Source organism: Equus przewalskii, chromosome 8, assembly GCF_037783145.1.
Source record: "Equus przewalskii isolate Varuska chromosome 8, EquPr2, whole genome shotgun sequence".
NCBI classification, from domain to species: domain Eukaryota; kingdom Metazoa; phylum Chordata; class Mammalia; order Perissodactyla; family Equidae; genus Equus; species Equus przewalskii.
In genome coordinates, this window is record NC_091838.1 from 8,757,903 (window position 1) to 8,782,630 (window position 24,728).

Consider the following 24,728-nt stretch of genomic DNA (forward strand, 5'->3'; position numbering starts at 1 on the left):
ATCCCTACAGAACCTGGCATTTTAATAATATCATCTGATATACATAAGATTAATTGACACCACTATTTCCTCCTTGATTCCTATGTTTGTTCTATAAGCACTCTGCATTCCAACTCCCGCAGATCTGGTCCACTCATCCAGGCGATGGTCCTCATCTTCAGATGCCTCACTGTCAGGGCTGTTCAGCATTGTGACAGTAACAGCACACTCATAGGGACCATCAGTTTGAGAAGGACTTACAAAATTGTTTGACACCTGAACAAATGGTTCCAAAATATGAAAAAAAATCTGCAAAACTCAGATAAAAACTTCTTCAATTAATATTTTCATCAATAATATTAGTACAACTCATCAACTACAATGTTAGTCAGCTTCCGTATAGTTAGTTATCTATAAATGATATTGAATAGGTGATTTGGGTACATTTTAATACATTTGATAAGATGTAGTGTGAAGCTTTCTGACGTGCAAGTCCCTAGGACTGAGGAAGGTTTAACAACGGCCCTGCTCACAATGAACTAGAAGTGACTTCAGTGGGAGGCTGAGGCAGGGATGCTGGGCTCAGAGAGTGAGAGAGCAGGTGCACGTTGGAGCCAGCTGTCTGGTACGAGAGAGCCAGGAATTCATGATTTATTGAGTGGGGAACATGAAGGCAGGGGACACTAGGATGTGAATCCTGGAGAAAATGTTCCTTTAGGAAGAGCAACAGCAGCAAAAGTCTAAGATGGCACTTTAACATATCACAATGCCACATTTAAAGTAAATTTGGTGTTCTTTTCCTTTCTGAATGAATAAAAATGTATTAATTAAAAAAACACACATTCACGCACATGCTAAGATCTGCTCTTCTGCAATCAAGTCTTTTCTGCATAGTGTCTAAACATCTATTCCAATTGAAATAGTGCTTTTCAGCCAAAAGGAAAACACTTGCTATGACTATGTTTCAACCTATTTTAAATATATGTATAATCATTGCCAATTTATGGGCTTTGCAGATACTAGTTTCCTATATAGTATTTATTATCTCCCTGTATTGAAAATGTCATTGCTCAGTATTATAATTAATGTGTTTCATCTTTATTATATGTCTGAATGTTAGGATTATTGATTAATCTCTTTATTAGTGGAATGATCTGCAGCACAATGTTTAACACCCTTTTTCTCTATCATCATCATATGTCATCTTAAAGACTTTCCATACATCCATTTAAATGGGATTGTCAGTCTTTTCAGGCTTTTTGAAGTCAATAGGCTCAAGAGGGCAAAGGGAATGCTGAGGAACAGCAATATAAGTTAAACAAATTTAAGTAATTAAGAAAGTATTAATCTAGCCATTGAGGAATATATATTAATATTTACGTAATGTATAATGGATATATAAACCAATGGTTGCAAAATGAGACAATCCATTGGAAAAATAATCTTAAAATATGAATTAAAAGCTGTGGTAAAATCACTATGTGAATAAAATAAGAAAATTTTTATAAAAGGAGGAGATAAATAATAAGTGCATTTTCATTCGGGATAGAAGTTATGTGGAAAACCTCATGATATTTTGGTGGATTATCAAAATCACTTTACTATCAATATTGAGCATCTCTACTATCAACTTTATTATCAATATTGGAAATTATCATTATAACTATTTCATTATCAGGAACATTCAAGAAACTATTTAAAGTGCTAAACATTGGTTTTAACAAGTAAACAACTAATCCAATGAAGAAGTTACAATGAACTGAGAAATTAAAAGACATCAAAGAGAGACATTTCATTGACTGCATTATAAACTATTTGAGGGTAGAGAGTTTGTTTTTCTTGTTTGCCCTCCAAATTTCAGAAAAGGGTTATATGCACAGGGCAGGGTACTAAGGAAATATTAACAAATAAAAATTTTGGAATTCATTATTCTGTGGTATAAATCAGGGTTTCTTTTGTACTGATGTAACCAGAAAATTTTTATTTCAGTATTATGAATTATTAATGTATTTATCTAATTCCCATAATGTTTGTGTCAACCAAACTTATTTGAGTGATCAGTATAAGACTTCATACTCATCCTATCTTCTAGGCTTTCATTTTTGCATATCACTTCATTAATTCAATCAACTTTAGATATTTCTATAGTCCAACCAAAGAGTATAAAAACACATAGAACAAGCACTTCCCAAAGAACTCTAAATAAAACAGGTCTCAGATTTCAAACGAGAGTCGTGCTTGGTTATATTCCATCTAAGTGCTTCATTTGAAGGAGACTTTTAACCCTGCTGCACGTGTAAATCACCTAGGGTGACAAACTTAGCAATGGCTGGCCCCAGTACCATATCTGGTTTTTGTCTAGATGATGATAATTTTTTGGTTGAGAACTTTATTTCATTGGTTCAAAAGGCAGCACAATAGTTAATAGCAAATGTGTGTACGCACACGTGCACACACACACACACACAATCCCCAGTGCTTTTAAAAACTGTGGGACAGGCTTAATCATAACTATTGAGTTTAAATGCCATTTGTCAACTTATGAAAGTGAAAGAAATCTTGGAAAATAATTTAAAGACAAGTCTTTTGGGTTTTTTGAATTAAAAAAAGTCTTGTAGAAATCTTTAGGAAATAAATACAAAAAGGTGGCACACAAAAATCTTGTTGCTTTGTTTACTCCCTAGTCTGTGGCAATGCAAACAACAGAAATTAACATGGAATTTAAATTAAGGAAGGATGTATTATATTAAGTATAGCCAAACATTATCTAACTTGCCATTTTTTTCAAACAAACTAAATTTCTGCTCTTTCCCTCTTTCCCCATCTCCCTTTAAGGTATGCCAACTCTACCCCCTAGCTTGTTGCTCCCAACACTTATATTCTCTACCAGAACATGTTTGTGTACTTATTATTATACAACAGTCCAACAGTAAAAGATCATAAATGCAGGCAGAGAATGCCCTTATACATTTTTAACATAGAAATAGCATTTCAAAAATGAATTACAAAAGAGTGAAATTTAAAAAATTGAGTTATTGCTAAAGTTTGCAGATAACGTTATCATGTGTCTTAAAGAAGCAAGAGGGATAAGGCATAGAAGGAATAGGATGTTGAGGGCAATGAAAATAAGCAGTTATTGCAGTCTATTATATGCCATGTACAATGGATTTAGAAGACAGAGGTTTGAGTGCCATCATTATTATTTGTTTGCTATATGATGCTGGGCAAAATATTTAATTTCATTGGGCTTCGGTTTTCAGCCTCCAAAATGTGGGTTCCCAGACGATAAAAATACTTCAAATCTTTTCTAGGTCTAAAAGTCACTGACCTTAGTATCCATGTGCCCTTTATACAGGCCAAGTTTTCACAAAACATAGCATTCTTCTAAAGGCCTTTAGAGAAAGGAAAAGCTATATTTAGAAAGTCCATTCAGTGTCCAGGGGTGTTCTCAAGTCTTGCTGCTATTTATAACCAGGTGTAGGCCAGTGGGACAACACACTTGCCTTAACTAATAACTGCCCAGCTTCCTTGGAGTTAAAGATAAGTTCTCCATTATTCTAATTGCTGACCTAAGAAATTGTTTAGGGCCCGCCCTGTGGCCAAGTGGTTAAGTTCACACGCTCTGCTTTGGGGGCCCAGGGTTTCGCTGGTTCGGATCCTGGGCGCTGACATGGCACCGCTCATCAAGTGATGCTGAGGTGGTGTCTCACATAGCACAACCAGAAGGACCTACAGCTAGAATATACAACTAGGTACTGGGGGGCTTTGGGGAGAAGAATCAAAAACAAGATTGGCAACAGATGTTAGCTAAGGCCAATCTTAAAAAAAAGAAAAGAAATTGTTGAAAACAAGAATTGTTTTAATTTACTTACTGAATTGCCCAGTTGTTACATGGCCTGACATGAAACATGACTTAAAAGGTTGCATTTTGGTGTGGACCTATAGCCTTCAGCCTGCTGTTGCATCATAGGTCTCTTACACAATGAACACGTACAACCGTTTTCAGTTCCAGTGGGTGAGTGTTCCTTATAGGGTTTTTTCCTTATGAATTTCATGCAAATTTACTCCAATTTGAATGTAGGTAGAAATTTATAAATTTCTCCAAGGACGTATTTTCATTCTTATGAATCTTGTTGATTTTATTTTAATACAGAGGACCTTACCAAATTCATAGACATTTGAGAGAGTAAAAAACAAAAGGAAGCATAGGCATCACTGGGAAAAAACCCAAAACCTCAAATAGAAAATGAGAAACTGCCAGAATTACATAGTGTTAGTAAGAGAAATTAACACAGATAGACGGAGAAGCTGACTCCCCTTGTAAACAGTCTTTAACTAGGCTAGTCACCAGAAGGAGGATGACCTGACTCAGGGATCTTCTCTTTTTTCTTTGTAATTTTTTTTAACAATCTCAAAACTTACAGAAAAGTTGAAATGGCAATAAAAATAACTTATTTCCCAAACCACTTGAGAGTAAGTTGCCAACACAATGCCTTGTCACCCCCAAATACTTTAGTATTTCCTAGGTATATCCAAATATAGTCATGAAAATCAGGAAATTAACACTGGCGCATTACCACAGTGCTATCTAATCCTCACACCTCTTCCATTTTTTCAGTTATCCCAATCATGTCCATTATAATAAAAGGATCAGCCAAGAATCATATGTTGCATTTAGCTGTGCTGTCTCTTTAGCTTTTTAACCTGGAAAATTTTCTCAGGCTTCTCTTGAACTTCATGATCTTGAAACTTGTAAAGATTACAGACCAGTTATTTCGTAAGATTTAGCTGTTTATGTTTGTCTCATGATTAGATTCAGGATTCCTGTGGCTGGTAGGAATTCCACAGGAGTGAAGCTCTCTCTGTTCTTCTCACTGCATCCAATCAAACGATTTTGGAAACTTTTAATCTGTACCCTTACTGGGATATTAATTTTACTCATTTGATTAAGGGGTATTACCCAGGCTTCTCCATTGTAAAGTTATTCTTTCCTCCTTCATCATTAATAAGTTTTGTGGTAAGGTACTTTTTGATTATGTAAATATCCTCTTCCTCCTTAAACATAATTTATTCAATTTAATTATTTATATCAGTATGAACTTATAGACTCCTATTCTATTCAATGGACTATAATCTGTTTCTCCTGTTATTTATTTTGAGGCTCAGATTATCAAGATTTGCCCAGTGGAAATTCCTTCAATTTGGTTTATATGTCCTTTGATGCTTCTCCATTATTCTTTGATATCTTCCTTACTTCCTGAAACAATAATATATTATAGAGTCATCTTATACTTTCCCTGCCCTAACTCTGAAATCAGCAATTTCTTCAAAGAGCTTTGGTTCCTTCAATTAGAGAAGTGTATTTAGAAACCAGGTTCTGGACACTAGGTGTGTTCATTGCTATTGCAAAGTAGTGGCCCCAGGTACTCTGAATAAACAGAGCTAGAGGATTTATGTACATGCATACATATGCAATAGGAAAACATATATTCATAAACATTTATACATTCATTATATCTTTGTTTATTCCTATATCTGTCTATATATTGAAAATCATGAGTTCATAGTAACATCCTCCATTCCCATTCAACACCACAGAGTTCATTCTAGTTTTTGCCCTTTTCAAATTTTAACTCTCTGCTCAGCATTGTGAAACACTGATTACTATAAGCTTAATATCCTTACTTATTTGATCAATTTCCCAGTATTTAAGCAAATTCTTCTACCTGCCACTCTCCCATCCCACACATTTTCTCCACCTAGCACAGGTTATGACTATGTGTATTGAGTGGTTGCTGCGGCCACTTCCACATGTGAATGTCTTTCTCATGCCAGTCAGACATCAACACTCCACACTAGGCTCCCTGTGCAGACATCCTCTTGCCCCTTCTTCAGCTCTGAGACCCGTTGCCAAGCTATTGTGGTTCCTTCCATGCCCACCCTCCCCATGCCAACAAAGGCTTACTGACCTCATCTAATGGCTTTTGGACTAAATTGTTCAAGAAGGGAAGGGACAAGGAAGAGGATGAGGAAAGAGAAGTGGAAAGGATGGATAGGTATCTTTTTCTCTAAACAATATCTGAAGAGGTCCTTTATTTAGAAAGTTATAAAGACATGTGAATAATCAGCTGAAGAATTGAACCTAGATTATGTATCTGTATATTCTATCTATATCTGTAACACACCAATTTCATAGCAACAATAATATATGTAACAAACTTTATCATCTTATCTATATATTTTAATACCCAGCAACTTAATAAATAATACATAGCGCCATTTGGCTGTTAACTACCAGCCCATTTCTATGAATGGGTTTGCAAAACTCCTAGCTAAGAATGCTTGGGATAGCATCTATACTGGTCATTATTGAATCCTCTTCCTCTTTTATCACTGAGGTTTTAAGTCATCTGTAGATTCTCGGTTGCATCTCATGGGTGAGTTGCCTGATCATTGGTGGTCATGTCTGGTCTCCTTGTATGGAGCAAATACACTAGCTTGGTCTCTCTCAAAGGGCTGTCTGCAAACCATTTGCAGCAGAATCAACTGAGATCCATGGACCCTTCCTGAATTCCTGCTCAGAATCTCTGTAGGGGTAATGGGTATTTGGAAGACACCTCAGCTGATTCTCATGCATCAAATATTGAAACCATAGTGTTGCTCACATGTCTACAGTTCCTCAAAGATCACCATTTAAAACACATAGGTCTCACCAAGTATAATTCTTTTGTTTTAGCTCTATCAGTTCAGATTCGTTATTTAATGAACTTGGAAATTGCTAAATATGGGAATAGTAAAATGTATCTATCTTTTGCAAAAATAGCTTCTACCAAATGTCTCCATAAGATGAAATGATCTTGTTTGGAGGAATCTTATAGATCTTCCAGGTCTTAGGGGACAGCAAGTACAAAGGTCTTGATGCTGGGAAAGCCTTTACAGCAAGAAAAATCCTGGAGGCCAGGGTGTGAGAGAACAGTAGTAGTAAATGAGTTTGGAGAATAAGGTGGGAAAACATTGAATAAGAGCCTGTAGGACATGTAAAGCAGTTTAATATTTATTCTAAAAGTGATGGGAATGGGTTTTGAGAAATAACATGATCTGATTTATGTTTCTTAGATTCTGGCTATTGTATTGGTTATCGACTGTAAGGATTGGGCAGGGTTGAGGAACAGGGAAATCGTGGAGAGGCTGCCTATTGCATTAGATGAGGCAAGCAATGATGGCTTGGAGTAAGGTGAAGATGGTGAGAGGTAGATGGATTCAGAATATATTTTCAAGTTAGAGCTGGCAAGAATTTCTGATAGACTGGATGTAGGAATTGTGGGAAAGTGAGAGTTTAAGGCTGCATCCAACATTTTTGGCCTGAACAACTGGATGAGTTATGGAGCCAGGAAAAACTGGAGTGGAAGGGGTGGATCAAAGCAAATATTTAGTTTTATTTGCTGAATTTGAAATGTCTATTATGCATAGAGAGGAGATATTTAGTGGGAAACTAGGCATTAGGAGTCTACAGCTTGGGTGAGTGGTTAGGGCTAGAAGTATAAGTTTGGGCATCACAGTCATCTGCCCATTAAGGTAATAGGACCAGATTCAAACTCATGAATAGTGAGTGTAGATGGAGAGAGAGAAAGGCCAGGAATGAGCATTAGGGCTCTCTCCCATTAGATGCTGAGGGGATGGAGGCATCACCAAAGTAGACTGGGAAGGAAACATAAGTGAGGAAGGAAGAAATCTACGAGAGTATGGTGTCCTGAATGCTAATGAAACAAAACATCAATCCTGGAAATTATGGAAGCTCATTTTCAAAGTTTCCTGCATTAATGAGAATTTGAAACTTGATATTCTAAAAAGAGTTTTAGCAAACAGAATAGAGAATAATTTTCTGTCATGAGTGATTGATTGTATTGGCATGGGGAATGGAAAAGTTGTGAAAAGAGAATCACGAATTTAGAAAAACACAATTTTAAACAAAAGTATCCATTTAAAAAACAAGTACACAGTATTGAGACATTATGTTTTGTCTTTGCATCAACTGCAGCTAGAGCATGATATATGTGGAGGATGAGGATTACAGATTAATATCAAATTCAGGGAAAATATCTGAATTCTTTATGTTTTTTTATAGATTTCAAAACATATATAGCTTTTGAGACTTGTTATATTTCAAACAGAATTTTCTAAATAAGCATAATGATTTTAGAATCAGAATAAACCTTATATAGAAAATGACTTATTTGAATGCACATAGTTCATGGTTGAAGACTAGGACTCAGGTCTTCTGGTTACCAAGTATTATTTCTTATTTTAATACTGTTTAAAATGTATAGATGATTAGAAAAAGGGACTTACCAGTGATCTCTTAATTTTTTTACCAACTATTAAATAATTAAAGGTTAAGGGAAATAAATCTCATGAGGATTAATTTGTAGGCAGAGCTTATAAGAGGGCAAAAAAATGGGAGACACATTTCCACATGGATAAATATGAGATTTTAGAAGAAAACAATGAAAACTGCACTTATAAGGTCATGACACTATCTACAGGAAATAAAGACAACTATCATGGGAATAGTTGATAATTCTGAAGGTAAATTTAGAATATGAAGACTGATGCAGATTAACATCTGATTACAATAAAGACCAGATAAGGAAAGGTAACAAAGACTTCTTCATCCAGTGACAGCTTGTCAGGCATGGGGGACCTTTTGATACTTTGTCATTTTGGGACAGTGAACCTTGCCACAGAGTGAACGCTTAATTAAAGAAGTACTTCAAGAAAAATATAAATATGATTCAAGAAATTCATGGATAGTGAAAGCCATGCTGGATTATTTCAAAAAGCTAAAGATGACTAGGTTAAGTCACTTTCCTTACTAGTAACAGAATAATTGTCACATGAAAGATCTCTCTGTGCCACTAAGAAAGACAAAAGCCTGGGACCCGTGGTTCCACAGTCTGATAGTCTAGAGCTATGCTGTCCAGTATGGTACCCATTAGCCACATGTGGCCATTGAACACTTGAAATGTGGGCTAGTTAGACTCCAAAACTGAAATTTTAATTTTATTGTATTTTATTTAATTTACTTTTAAATAAAAAAAATCACATGTGACTAATGGCTAGAGTATTGGACAGCACTAAGAACATTTCCATTATCATAGAAAGTTCTATTGACCAGAGCTGACCTATAACATTTTAAAAACATTTTACATTTATTCCCCTTTGCTAAGAAAATCTTCTCTCTTATTAATAAGTAATATTAACAAGATGGTTAGATATAAGCTCAAGATCCTAAGACCTATTGCATTTCTATAAGCCAGCAACAAAGAGAGAGCATAAAAATAATTTAAAATAGCAAAAGAAAAAAAAAGGAAAAGTCACCTAGGAATAAATATAAATAAATATGTGCAAGACATTTATGGAGAAATTGATAAAAACTTATTGAAAGATATTAAAAAAGTCCTAAATAAATGGAGAGATACACCTTGTTTATGGAAAGAAAGACTCATCATAATGATGTAAATTCTTCCCAACTTAATTTATACATTAAATGTAGTTTTAATCAAACTACTTAACCAAGGTTTTTGTGGACCTGCTAATTCTGAAACTTATAGGAATGGTCAAATGGCCAAGAATAGCTCAAAGACACCTAAAGAACGTTAACATAGAAGGATTTACTCAACAGATATAAAGATCATTGTAAAGCTATATTACCTAAGACAGTGTGGTGGTGTTTCAGGGTAGTCATACAGTCTCGTGGGACAGAATAAAAGAGTCCAGAAATTGACCATAAACTATTTGGACATATCACAAAGAAGTCATTGCAGATTACTGGGATAAGGATGGACTATTTCCTAAATGGTCTTGGAAAACTTATTTATTCATAAGGAAACAAAGAAACTGGATAATACAAACAAACCAGTTCTAAATGGATCAATGGCTTGAATACAGAAGAAATAAAAATACCGTAGAAATTTTAGAAGAAAATCTTCTATATTTGTGTAGCATTAAACTAGGAAAGGACATTTTAAGTAAGACAAAAAGACTAACCTAAAAGATAAATTTGATTTCATTAAAATTAAGAGCTGCTATTTATCACAAGACAACACTGAAAAAGTGAGAGGACAAAACATAACTTATTTGTACCATATATAGTTGATAAAGAACTATTAATTTACTTGTATTTAAAGAACAATAAGAAATAAGTAATAAAAAGGTAAACAGTAGAAAAGTAGACAAAAGATATTCTCTGGAATTTCACAGAATTGGAAATATAAATAACTCTTAAGCAAATGAAAGGATTATCAACCTATTGGTAATTAGGGAAACACAAATTAAAACTGTTATAGACTGAATTCTGTTCCCTAAAATTCATTTGTTGACCCCCCAACTCCAAGTGTGGCTGTATTTGGAGATAGGACCTTTAAAAAGGCAATTATGGTTAAATGAGGTCATAACAGTGGGGCCCTAATCTACTATAACTAATCTCTTTATAAGAAGACGAGTGACACTGGAGTTGCATACACACAGAGAAAAAGCTACATGAGGACATAGTGAGAAGGCAGTGGTCACCTGAAAGCCAAGGAGAGAAATTTCAGCGGAAAGCAAACCTGCCAACACCTTGACCTGGAATTCCAGCCTCCAGAACTGTGAGAAGATTTCTGTTTTTTAAGCCACCCGTCTGTGCTAATTTGTTATCGCAACCCTAGCAGACTAATACAGAGACTAAATGAGATTTTTTTTCTTGAGGAAGATTAGCCCTGAGCTAACATCTGTGCCAAGCTTCCTCTATTTCATATGTGGGAGGCCTCCACAGCATGGCTGATGAGTGGAGTAGGTCCACGCCCAAGATCTGGGCCCATGAACCTGGGCCAGCTAAGTGAAGCATGAGGAACTTTTTAACCACTTGGCCATGGGGCTGGCCCAGAAATGAAATTTTATACCAACTAGATTGGCCATTCTAACTGATGAGGCTGTAGAGCAAAGAGACTGGAAATTGATTCCATAACTTTGGAAAATATTTTGTCATCATCTTTTAAAGTTAAATATTTGAATTCCCTATGACTCAGCAATTCTACTCTTAGTTACATATGTTAAAATACACCTTCACATGTGACTGGAACACATTAAAATAAATGTTCATGGAAGTACTGTTGATAATAGGTCCCAAATGACCCAAATATCATCAATAGGATAATAAATATATTTTCCTATATTTATACAATGAAATATTACACATTAATGAAAATGAATGCACACTAGTTAAAACAAGATGGATAAACCTTAGAAATATATTGTTGAGTGAAAAATAACAAACACAGAAGACTACAGTAAGTATGATATAAAACTCAATAATTAGCAAAATCACATGTATAGGAAAAAATACATAAAAATTAAGTGAATGTTGAACATAAAGCTAAGAGCAGAGTTATTTCTTTGGTAAAAGCAGGAAGGTGGGATCCGGGTAGAGCACAAAGAGAAGATTCAGCAGTTTTGATTCTAGTTCTTAGTTTTGGTGGTATGTTTACATAAGTTTATTTTATTATTATGTCTCATAACTTACATATATTTGAATATACCCTTTCACATGTACCAATCATTATACAATAATATTTTAGAAGTCCAAATTCCCTAGATACCAAAGATAAACCCCTAGATATTAATTACAGAAAAGAGTCCACTTTGAAACAACAAGCATATTTACTCATAAATCTTTTGTGGTTGAAACCTTTAAGCTGTGAAATTCTTCCCCCTTCATATGAGGACTTTATGTTCCATAACAAAGCCTCCTACTTTGGGACAATTTGCCATCTTTATTTAAGTGCTACTAGTCCTTTGGCTGCCTCGAAATTTTAAAAACAACTGATACCTACATCTCCTGCCCCCCAGAGAATACAGGAAATGGAGGGAGTAGGGGAGGCACTCATGCATTATTGATAAACACATACAAAGGTAAAAATGGTACAAAGCTATTTCCCCATCTAGCAACTCAGAATTTGCTTCCATCTGAATATCACACATTAATAGAAGAATAAAATAACCAAATATAAGTGGATTTCCTCTTATTCTGCCATGAGTTCCAGGGTGACATTTTAGATTATTATTTCATCTTCATGTCTGAGAGAGTACGTGTATATGTGTGTTTTGGTTCTGTGGAAGCTGCATTATGCTAAATTTACCTTTCTTTCTTTAATTAAATGGCTTTTGTTCTCCCTGGGGAGTGTAGAAGATGGCAACAGTAAATTACAGAGAAATAGCTGCTCTAGTACTACGGCTATACTCCTGATCTGTGGAAAGGTATAAATAGCAGTGTAGCAGCTAGTGATTCTGAAATTGCCCTTAACTTTGTCATTATAAAAAGGCTCGAAAAATCATGTTTTGAGAATAACAGGGCACAGAAGCTTATCAAGGGGATTTTCTATCCATCTTCAAGTCATTTTATAGTCTAATGTAGGTATCATGGCTAATGCAATGGGATGATATGTAAATGATTAAAACTAGATAAATTCTGTCAGCTATGTTAGCAGTCTGAGCTCTAGGCTTTCATCCCGTGGATACCTCTGCCATAGACCTTGGCAAGTATGAGGTCTGTGTTGGTTTTATATTTATCCTTAGAATCATGGGGACTCATCCATTCTTTCAACAAATATTATCACTTACATTCCATGTGTCAGTTACTGTGCTGGATCCTGAGAATACAAAAGTCAACACACAAGGAAATACAAGGATGAAACACGTTTTCTACCATATTAACTTTTTATCATTCATTCATCTATAAGTCATTCAACATGTGTCTTCATATCGAGTACTCAGTAGGGGTCAAATGCTTTGCTAAACACTGAGTATAACTGTGAATGAGATGGATAGGCCCTGATTTTGATGTCACTACTGACGTTTGTTTTGCCATATAATGCGACGACATCATTATTCCCTTTGCCCTAAGTTTTTATCTCTAGTTGCTAGTGCAAATAAAATTATTAGTGGGGTTTTGACACGCACAGGTAAAATGAAACAGAACTCCTCTTCCCCATGCCCCATTCTCCTCCCTTCTAGCTCCCTATGTGTGCTCACTTGTGCCAAGACCAAAACCAGACATGCTCCAATAAGAACCAAGCCGATTTCCTCGCACCATTGACTGAGGCTATTCCTCACTTAGCAGACTAGATGCCACCATAGCCCTTAATTTTAATAAGCAACTAGAAGATCATGGGGACAACCGATGACAATGATTTGTCTTAGGAGAAAACACTGAAAGGGTTAATCTACTGCTCCACATGGCTGACCTCCTGGGATTCAACCACAGGCACCAAGATCACTAAGTGTACTTAGCAACAATGAGCTAAAAATGGAAAAGAGCATCACACTGTTATTGTATTTGTTTTCCTCCAAGGTACTCTCTGATAAACACCACAACCTCCAAGGGAATTGCAAATAGCTTCCTTGGAGGGCAGGTTACATATCCATCTTTTTCCAAGCAGTCATATCCTATCCAGCTATCAGCACACTTTATCAAGGTGGTTGAATGTGTGAGATTAAACATTCTTACCTGAGTGGAAACCTTCTTGTCCTTAATTCATTGGCTATACTGGATTTTTTTTTCGCGGATCAGACCTTCAGACTTCTACCAGAAATCTTTCCTTTGGGGAAACCAGGCCTTCCCCCAAAACTCAGGAAACTGAAATAGAGACAGCAAGAGAAAGGGAAATTATCTGTACATACAGATTTCAATTATTTTAAAGTTTTGAATAAATGTTCAAGCATATATCTTCTAAACAGTATAACTTAAAGGAAATTCACAGTTTTTAAGTTTGAATTCTCACAAAGTTAACATATTGTGACAAGTACAGGTTGTACTTGGGGTCTTCAAGCCAAGCAAAGACTTCAAAAAAAGCCCAGTTATCCTTTGTTCATTAAGACACAAAGTAAGGGCAAAAGGCAAGTTTTCTAAGTCTTTCTTTAAAAATTACTTTCTTCAGTCTTCACCTAGATCTTCAGGAAATTATTACCTTGACTAAATTAAATTATTCATAAAATAAACATAGGAACATGCAGACAGATATTTCACAGAGACCTTTAAGGTACAATATCCTTGCCACATGCACTGCAGGCTGGTCTTTTCAAGCACTGTCACACACAAAAGTGGGTGTGTGTGTTTGTGTGTGTTTCCTTTTGTGAGGGGGTGGTAGGGAGGGAATAAACCTGTTGACTGCTTGTCAGTAATTTAGAAAGATAGATATTAGGGGGAAGGCAAAGGCTACAGCAAGTGAAACAATGAAGTCCCGAGGTTGGTTCAAAATAACAACAGCAGTTTTCTGAGTAACTAAGGGAGCAGTGTCCTCACATTATAGCCACACCTGTTACAGGACCAACTGCCCATAAATTTCACACCATCATTAATGGGAAAAAAGTGGCACTAGCTTTCTTTCCCTTTATCCATTGGCCATTCTCATATAAGTTATTTTCCTCTTTAAAGTCATGCTCTTTCTTATCTGTTTAAAAACCCAAAGATCTAATAGGAGTGACACATAATGGGCCATGCCTTGGTACTTGTCCCAATAATGGCTCTGTAAGGAGTGCTGGATTGTTAGGGTCCTATAAATCATTTGGGATTGCCTTAGTTTGAGTTCCCCTTAATGTTTTTCCTTTAAGGCATTTAGGCACTTTTGTATCAGTAACAATTTCCTCTATTAAACCAAGTCTAGGATCCTAAGTCTCTAATCTTCTGGAGAACTGTGGGTATCTTTGATAGATTAAAAAAAAGTGAAATGATTAAGATTTCAAGTTGACCATTCATTCAACAAACATTTACTAAACACCTAAAGTATATCAGGGGTTAAGTTAGGCCCCAGTGTTAACCATTAATAAAACCATTTTCTTATCATCTAGAATTCAATGTATTGGGACGTCCGGATAAGTAAATCCATAATTACAATACAAATTACTACAGAGTGCTATAGGAAGACAAAGCAGGACCTTAATCATGCTTTGGACTGTAGTATATGAGGAGTATCAGCATGGCTTCCTGTAGAAGGCAATGCCTGACATGGATATGTAACATGAAGGAGAGGTGAATTTTTGAGGCATAGAGAAGAGAAATTCACGGCACCAAGAAAAAGAATGATTAAGATTTGGACCAGAAACGAGCTCCACATACAACCAGTACAAAGAGTGCTCATCAGAGTGTAAGAAAAGACGACAGTGGAGAGAGTGGTAGAACCCAGATCATGAATGGTCCATGTTTGTATAGCAAGTGCTATGGTCTGAATGTTTGTGTCCCCTGAAATTCCTAAATTGAAATCCTAATCTCCAAAGGTGATAGTATTAGTAGGTGGGCCTTTGGGAGGTGATAAGGTCAGGAGAGTGGAGCCCTCGTGAAGGGTATCATGCTCTTATAAAAGAGACCCTACAGAAGTCCCTAGCCCCTTCTGCCATGTGAAGATACCATGAGAAGTCTGTGACCCCAGAAGAAGGCCCTCACCCAACGATGCTGGCATCCTGGTCTTGGACTTCCAGCCTCCAGAACTGTGAGAAATAAATTTCTGTTGTTCAGAAGACACCCAGTCTGTGGTATTTTTGTTACAGGAGCCAAAACCTATTAAAAGACAGTTAGGATGTGAGCTTTTATCCTAAGGAAGATGGGAATCCATTGAAGGATTTTAACTGGAAAGTTAAAGTTGGAAGAGAAGAGAGAAAAGTTGATTTGCACAACACGATTAGGTGTTTTTATAGGAAAAAGTTGTCTCAGTTTTAGAATGATCGCTCTGGAAATACTGTGGCTGGATTCATGGAGAAGGGTGGTAGCAATCTTGGACATAGAAAGGGTAGTTAGTAGTCCATTAATATAAGTCAAACAAGAAAGGGAACATAACATTTGTGAGTTTGTGACTGACAGTTCTTTTCTTTCAGTACTCTACTTGAAAAATGTTATGTCAATGCTTCTGGCTCCATAGTTTCAGGTGAGAAATATGCTGTCACTGGAATCGGTGTTTCTCTTTAAGTAATGCTTACTTCTCCCAGTCTATTTTCAAGAGTTTTTTTCCTTTGTCTTTATTTTTCAAAAGTTTAATTACGATCTGTCTTGGCATGGGTATCTTTGTGTTTATCTTATTTGAATTTTGCTCAGGTTCTCGAATCTGTAAGTTTATGTCTTTGAAAAATTTAGGAACTTTTTAGGCATTTCTTCGAATAGTTTGGCAGTCTTACTTGCTCTCTTTTAATTCTGGGACTTTGATGATACGAACGTTAGCTCTTTTGTTACTGTTCCACAGGTTCTTGAGATCCCATTCTTTGCCACCTCCACTCCCCACTGGAGTCTATTTTTCTCTCTGTTTTTCATATTTGGTAAATTCTATTGATCTGTCCTCAAGTTCCGGATTCTAGGCTTTGTCGTCTCCACTCTACTATTGAGCCTGTCTGGCAAGGTTTTTATTTTGTTTATTGTATTTTTCAGTTCTACCATTTTCATTTGTTTTTATTGTTATAGCTTCTAGTTCTTTGCTTACATTTTCTATTTTTTTCCCATTTACTTCAAGGAACGTATACTCGCTTATTGAAGCATTTATGTGACAGCTTATTTAAAATCCTTGTCAGATAATTCCAACACTTGATTTATCTCAGTATTGGTATATGTCTTTTCTATTCATTTTGTGATTTCCTGGTTCTTGGTATGATGAATAATTTTCAATTGCATTCAGAACATTATGAGTAATATATGACTCTGGATCCTATTTAATCTTATTATTATTTTTTAGCAGGAAGTCCCCCTATACTGAGGTATAGCGTGAGGTCTGGAGGAGGGGGTACGTGCAGCTTTCCACTGGGCCCTGCTAACAATACGCCAGCAAAAGTAGGCACTGACTCACATTGTGTCACTGCAGACAGATGGGGTAAAAGCTCAACTCTCCTCTTGGCCCTGCTGACACCTTACCCCCAAAAGTGAGACCACTCATGTCATCTTGATGCCTCTAAGTGGGAGTGGAGGTTCAGCTCCCCACTACATCCCCGGACACCAAGGGAGGGGGAAATGAAGTGTTAACTGTCCTTCTTGACACCACCTCATTCCATCTTATTGAAATTGGGTGGGGGTAGAGGCACAGCTCTCTGCTGGGCCCCAGTGACACCAGGGAGGGAGGAAGAGCTAGCCCTGCTTTGTGCCACCTCATTCGGTCCTATTGTTTCAAGATGGGTATAGGGATTCAGCACCCTGCTGGATCTCACTGACACCAGGTGTTAGGGGCAAGTAGAATGCCTACTAGCTCCAATTTGCAACATTCCTGCTGTTACTGACGTCAAGTAGAGGTGGAGGTCCACATTGGACCCTATGACTGTGTGGCGGCAGCCTGGTGGTAACTAGCCCTGTCAGGCACCACCTTCTTAAGTCTCTTTGCTGATGAATAGGGTGGAGGCTCAGCTCATCAGTGGACCACACTGAAGCAACTTTGGTGGGGGAGTCAGAGTTCACAATTTGAGTAACAAAGCAAATAAAGTAGTATTAAATTATAACCTACAGTATAAAATAAAAATCCATGAGTTCTTACTGATATCAATAAATAACTGGATGCAAAATGAATGAGGGAGAATAGACAAGTCTCTAGTGCAGAAGAATTCCAAATAGTTTATGTAGATACTCCACCTTAAGCTTAACTCCCCACTCCTTAGTTGTGGGCTGGGCATAGTGACTTCCTCGCAAAGAGTAAAGTATGGGAAGGGGAACAAGAGTAACTTTACAGTGGAGAAACCTAGAAAACACTACCTCAGCCACGTGATCAAGGATGAACTCAGCAGTCATAAATCATGTTGACAGTATGTACCCTTGATGTGATCTGACAAAATGGCCCTTCTACTCTGTGGTCTTCCTTCCCAAACACAGACTCCCAACCTTATCATGAGAAATGTATCAAACAAATTCCAATAGTGGGCATCCCACAAAAATCTGACTAATACTACTCAAAATGGTCAAGGTCATCAAAAACAAGGAAAGTCTGAGAAACTATCAAAACTAAGAGAAGTCTAAGGAGACATGGCAACTAAATGTAATGTGGTACCCTGGATGAAATCCCACAACAGAAAAAGGACATTAGATAAAAACTAGGGAAATCTGACTAATGTATGAACTTCGTAAGTGATATTGTATCAATATTTGTTAATTGTAACAAATGTAACATACTAATATTCTGATGCTAATAATAGAGGAAAATGGGTGTTGTGTAATATAGAATGTAATATAGAAACATCCTATACTATTGTCCTAATTTTACTGAAGAATTAAAACTATTTAAAAAAATAAAGTTTATGAAAAAAAGTTGTGTTTTCTTGTTTTATGGTTATGTGCCTGTATTTCTTAATGAATATGTAACTTTGCTTTGCCTTCATTGATATTGATGTTGAAGAAAAAACTAAGTAACTCTGAAAGGATTTGTAACTCCAATTCAATAAACACTAATTCTTGGTATCACCTTTTTGGAAGAACACACTAAATAAATCAAAGCAAATTTTCTTTAAATGCTGAATTTCTTTTCAATGTTTAATTTTTTATACGATTAACGTGTACCACGGGCATGATTCCACTTCAGAGGGCAGAGATTATCACAAACATTGATTGCAGGCAATGTCTAACGTACAGTGAAATATTAATGCAAGATGCTATAACAACTTTAGTTAATGTATTTTATATTGTCAAAATGATGCATTGCTATTTCAGTCTATAAAGGCTTCATTTTTATACATTTCCTACCCACCTTTTCCTAAAAAACTCACAAAATAATGATAGTATCACGTAATAGTATGTTCATCAATTTAAATTGGAGTTTGTTGGCACTTGTGGTTGACAATGATACTGCCACGTGTGTTACTTTGACAGATCCCTTCCATGGCAAAATATGGTCTTCACAGGAGAAATCTTTGACACAGTATGTGCCTAGAGTCCATGGGACATAGAGCTTTGTAGCTAGATTACCAAGCATTTTACTTAGAGGCACAACAGAATGTTGAAAAGGCCATTTCTCTCTCTACCTTTTGCTATTCAAAATTCACTCACCACCTTAAGTTTTATCAGCCAACTGAGAAATGTTTCACAAATTTAGACTACATATTGTCATTTAATGTGATCGTAGCTCCATATTCTATCTTTAGTATTGCTAATCTCATGTTATTTTTATTGGTGCCAAATTTGGAAATCATCGGGGAATTTGTGTTTAACTTTTAAAAATAATTAAAATAACTTATTCAACACATTTTCCTCTGTGTTTTTCAAAATAGAGCAAATCTCCCTAGGCTGACCCTGGGCACATACACGAGCTGGCAATTTTTTTCCAGGGACCCTTTTTTCATCTGTTCTACTCTGTCATATTTGTCCTACCTTCTCAAAATGTAGCTTTTAATCATTTGTCCATGCACTCACTTATTCATTCATTTATTTATTAAATAAACCTTTATTGAACATCTACACAAGGCAAACAAAGAAAGTAGAAAACTACTCTGGATTGCATTGAAAAGTAATGAACTCAGTTAAAACTCTTTGTTGATAACAGGTGTTTCTCAATTTACTGGAAATTGCATTTCACTATGGGGATCCACAGACTCAGGGAAAACCAAGGCCTAAATAATAATAGAGTAATAAAAATACTACCAGATTGTGAGTGCCTGCTTTGTACCCAACTCTGTAAAAGGAACACTAAAATCATTAGGTATGTTTTGAGGATTGTCTAATATAATTGGAGTCTCCATTTTACAGATGAGAATAAGATACTTGTTACTCAGAGATAGTAGGTTACTTGCCTATGGTGAAATGGCGCAGAAATAGCAGAACTGAAATTAGAACCTTAGAGCCAGAGTCTGGGCTTTTAATCACAGTATATGTATATGTGTGTCTGTGCTTGTGTGTGAGAAAGAATGAGAGAGAGATTAATAGAGGACTTCTAAAAGTGCTGCCAGGTATCCATCAACCAATAATTTAGGAGCTCCTAACTATGCAAATAATTGTTAATCTATGGCTGAACTAAGGATCTCTCACTTTTGAACTAAGAAATCAAAAGACTTCCAGAAACTGTGTCCAAATTTTACACTTACATAAGATACTTATTACAGAAGACCAAAGTATAATTCAATAACTAAAGAGCTCTGAAACTACGGAAAGTATTCATATCAGCACGATTTCACAATGTGTATAATAAGGGGATTTAAGAAATTGGCAGGTGCATCTGCAGATTCATTTGTTATCATTTCTGTGAAGGGCAAGATAAATGAATAAAAATGAGAAAAGTGGGAAAGAATGGCTAGCAATTTTAGGTAGTTTGCTTAATCTCTGTACTAGGAAAGACTAAGCAAAAAAGAAAAATCTTGAAATGATATTTTTAAAGCACTTACAAGTGCAAATGGTCGTTTTATTCCAAATAACTTGAAAGAATGAACTGTCAAATAAGTCTAATCTTCTCTGATGATAGAATCATTGAATTTATTTGAAAGTATGAAATGTAACATGATGTAATAATCAGAAAGTCTTAAGAAAACGGGTAGAGCAAAACTCTTTCATTATGCCTCTTAAAAAGCGTCCCACATATATAAGAGAGGAAGATGGGCATGGATGTTAGCTCAGGACCAATCTTCCTCAAAAAGAAAAAAAGCAAAATTATTAAAAAAAACCATGATAAAGAATGTTTTGAAACAAAATTCCCATTACTATTACAGAGCTTTTAAATTTTTATTTTGGTTTAACTTTTAATAAATATTCATATGTTTACATAGTTGTCACAAGGTAGACAAAATTTTGAAATCAGCTTTATTCATTCTTTCTTGAGCATTATTCTATTTTGCTGCATAGTCTTGTAATTATAATAATTGTGTAATTTTCTACTAAGAGTATATAACTTACTAAAACATTTTCCTATTGTTGACAAAGGTGTTTCAAATATTTTGTTATTACAAAAGACATAACAATGAATATTTTTATTTATATAATTTTCTAAATATAAATTATTTATTAGAGTAAGTTTCCAGAATTAGAATTAATGTGTAAAAAGCTATGAACATTTTTATCTTACTAGACATTGCCAAATTACTTTTCAAAAGATCAAACCAAATTATACTGTAAAGAACTTTCTTAAGATAAGATATTATATATAATTTTTGATTTTGCTAAATTAATAAACTGGAATCTCATGTTCCATTTCTTTGAATTTTTTGATAACTATCGGGGTTGAACATCATATATACATTTAAAATACTCATTGTATGTTCTCTTGATTGTCATCTGTCTCTCTTTTCTGTCTCTTCATAACTTATTTCCAGCTGGCTCGAGAAAAATTACATGGCAGGGCAAATTGGTATTCCAGTAAATTAATAATTACCAACTTCAAATGGGTTTTCAAGACTGGAAATATTGCTCTAACTTACCAGTAAGTTCTTTCTAATTCTCCTTAAGGACTATTGTTTTACAAACCTTCCCCACCCTCCTCAAATTTCCCTCCCTCCTCTCTATTTCCCTCACTCTCAGCTGATGAGTTGCCTCATATCTCATTAAAAAAATAGAAGTCAGTAAATACCCCACCATCAAATCCATTAGCTCATTAGCATTTGCACTGATCTTTGTATTCCCTTTTATCGTAAGAATCAAAGCTAAAAGGCCACCTGCACTACACATGGTGGGGATTCCATTTTCTCTCATCTTCTCAAGTACTTCACAACACTGCATTTCCTTCAACCCATCTACTTCTTATGAATTAGTCCCATCAAAACTCAAACTTATTCTAGACTATCAACTCCTACTTAAAATATTAAAAAAATATATGCAACATGAAACACTCTGCATATCTTCTATATGCAATTTATGGCTGAGCTTTCCAGATTATCTTCATGTATTTTCTCCATTTCCTCATGTCTCATTTACTCTATAATTTACTTCCATCTGGCTTCTCTCACCCCAACCTCTTTGCCCACTGCCCTGAAATTTTACTTATGAATATCACCAGTGATCTCCATGTTAGCACAGCCGATGGGTAGTTTTTGTTTTTATATTTCTAGACTCTTGCCTTCTTTGAAAGAGAAAACAAAAACTATTTGTTTTTATGCTTCTGTGCTTTCACACCCTCATAATCTCCTACCTTGGTAGATTTTACTGGCTCCCCTTCTTTAATCTGATTTCTAAATATTCTATTAGTTTCATTTATCTTCAGTGGAAATATACAACTATAGGAAGGATTATTCTCAGCATTTAATTCTCATAATAACAATACTAGTAGCAGCAGTCAATACTTCTATAATGCATACCATGTGCCAGACACTATCCTAAGACTGTATGTTATATATGTATGAGGTTTATCCTCCTCATAAACCTATGAGATAAGCCTTATTATTATTCTCATATTACAAATGAGAAAACTGAGGCACTGAGAGGTTAAGCATAATAACCCAAGGTCACGCAATCAGTAATTGTTGATGCCACTGGCTGAGTTAATGCTGGAACTTTAGAGTAGGCAAGTTAAATAATGTCTTGCAGATTGGCCTTAAAATGAGCAAAATTTAATTAATGCCTTATAAAGTCCCAGAAAGCAAAGGAACATTTTGTATTGAATGTGAACTACTAAGGCACGTATCCGTAACTAAGTATGATTGATTCCTATGGAATGAAGTTATTTCTCATTACTCTGGTCTTTTGAAAGAGAAATATTGTTTTAGTGTTTCACATTTTTTTCATTCATTCACATATTTCCTCATTTATTCAATATACATGTCCGGAGCACCTTCCATGTTGAAAGCCCTGGAAGATTCAGTGATGAACAAGAGAGCATAGAGCCCTTGCTCTTAAACAAATGCCCCAGAGGTGGGGGGAGGCAGAGTAACCACGTAAACAGATTTCACATGGTGACAGAAATCCAACTGGACAATGGCATAGGGAGGCACTGAGGAGGCAGGTCTCTTTGTCCAAGATAGTAGTGGCGACGTTTGAACTGACACTTGAGGATCAGAGGGAAACTGGTCTAGGTAGAAGAATCAGCAGATGCCGAGCTGTGAGACAGCAACAAGCCAAGCTTGTCACCTCGGACGGCAAGAAAAGGGCAAATGTGCCCAGAACTGGGTGAGGGTCGTGGGAAGGTATAGGAAGTGGCCAGAGCACATGGTGCCTGCAAGCCTTGCTAAGGATTTTATATTTTAGTCTCTTCACAACCAATTGCCTTTAGCGGTTAGAAGCAGGCCAATGATATCTGATTTGTCCTTTTTAAAAGATCACCTTGACTGTTGAGTCTCTTACAAGCACAAAAGAGCTATGCCTCTACGAAGTATGGACAATAAATTTTAAAAAGCCCAACGAGCTCATAAATAGTTGGTTCACTAATTATCATCATTAGTCTCAACCAGACTGGATTAATATAATTATAATTAATATAAGCTTGGTGACTCTGGGGTCCTGGGACATATTAGATTAGGGAAACCCAACTATTTGCAAATAGTGTGATTTGAAAAATTCTCAAACTTGTTGGGGTTCATGAATATTACTTTATTACTGGGGGCTGCATGAGAGGGTTAGAGTAAGAAAAGAGGATATGATAGTTGGATCTTCTGCCTATTCGCCCTGTCTGTGGGAGAAGCCATGGGAGGGGGGTGACTACTCTACCGCTGACAAAGTGCTTAAATTTCAGAACTAGTTCAATCCAGTGAGTATTTGCTGAAAAACTACTATACGTTGGACACCTAGCTGAGACTGCGAATACAAAGTGAACAATTAATCAGAGCAGCTATTACTAATAGGAGCCGGCACTGTGCAAATGCTTAACATGCACCATCTCATGTTCCATTAATCTACACATCAACTCTATGGGGTCAGTTCATTTATTATCCCATTTTCCAGATGAGAAATCTGATGTTTTTAAGAGGCTTTGGTGATTTCTCCAACGTTCTCTACACAGCTGGTCAGGGTGTAGGCAGTATTTGGACTCAGAAGATCTGATATCAGAGCCAACTCTCTTAACCATTATACTCGACTGTCTGCAAGGACCCTACTTGAGAAGTTCAAAATTATACATATATCGGTACAAGCGACCCTAAGACTGCCTGGCACAAACTAACTGCTTGAGAGGGCCTGGGTTTATGTAAGAGGCGCTTGGAGTGGTGAAGACTGTGAGAGTCACAAAAATGTGTTCTCTGTACCAAAGGGCAACAGAAATAAGAAAGAATTAGCGTAGGGCAGTGAGGTCGGCAAACAGCATGATGTTGAGGACCAAGAAGCAGCATTTCTTTTTTTTCTTATAATTATTAAATTATGTCTACTTCACAGTTATCAGAAAGAAGTCATAGTATAGTAAACAGTGTAGACACACCTATCCTTGAATCCTGGCAGAGGCAGAGTATATAATGCAAGACTGGCACCTAGGTGTAGTTAAATAAGCTTTCATTTTTCTTTAGCCTTCAAGCAAAACAGTTTTCTGATATGCATAATTCAGAAAAATCGAGAAAATATTTAAAGCACGCTATCTCAGAGGAAAGCAATTTTGCAAAAGATCTACCAGCAGAAGCAAGTCCAACCACACCAATGGTTTAGTGAGATTTGTACTGATATGGCATCATATCTCATGTTGTTTCTTTATGCATTTTTCTGGAAAAAGGCTCACAGAGTTCATAATTTGCAGAGATAAAGACTCACACTGACGTGGCAGAAAGAGCTTTGCTCTGGATTTAGATCAGTTTAGGTTTTGCTATGTACTAGAATTAGGTAACATTCATAATCTTTCTGAGCCTGTTTCCTATCTGCAAACAGGAGT

General features: G+C 36.1%; 1 protein-coding gene across 5 annotated transcripts in view; it reads right to left on the reverse strand.

Moving 5' to 3' along the window:
• The window catches only part of PKIA (cAMP-dependent protein kinase inhibitor alpha), an 84,038-nt gene that overhangs the window by 19,281 nt on the left and 40,029 nt on the right, over positions 1-24,728 (reverse strand). For 3 of the 5 annotated variants that reach the window (XM_008514565.2, XM_070630404.1, XM_070630407.1), the window contains one exon: positions 13,523-13,651. Coding sequence is in view for 1 of the 5 variants with exons in the window: in XM_070630403.1 (XP_070486504.1) it covers positions 3,308-3,319 (12 nt within the window). In the remaining 4 variants the exon portion in view is untranslated. Of the gene's footprint in view, positions 1-3,307; positions 3,415-13,522; positions 13,652-15,454; positions 15,569-24,728 lie in introns of those variants that run through there. The other 2 variants (XM_070630406.1, XM_070630403.1) reach the window with 2 other exon arrangements.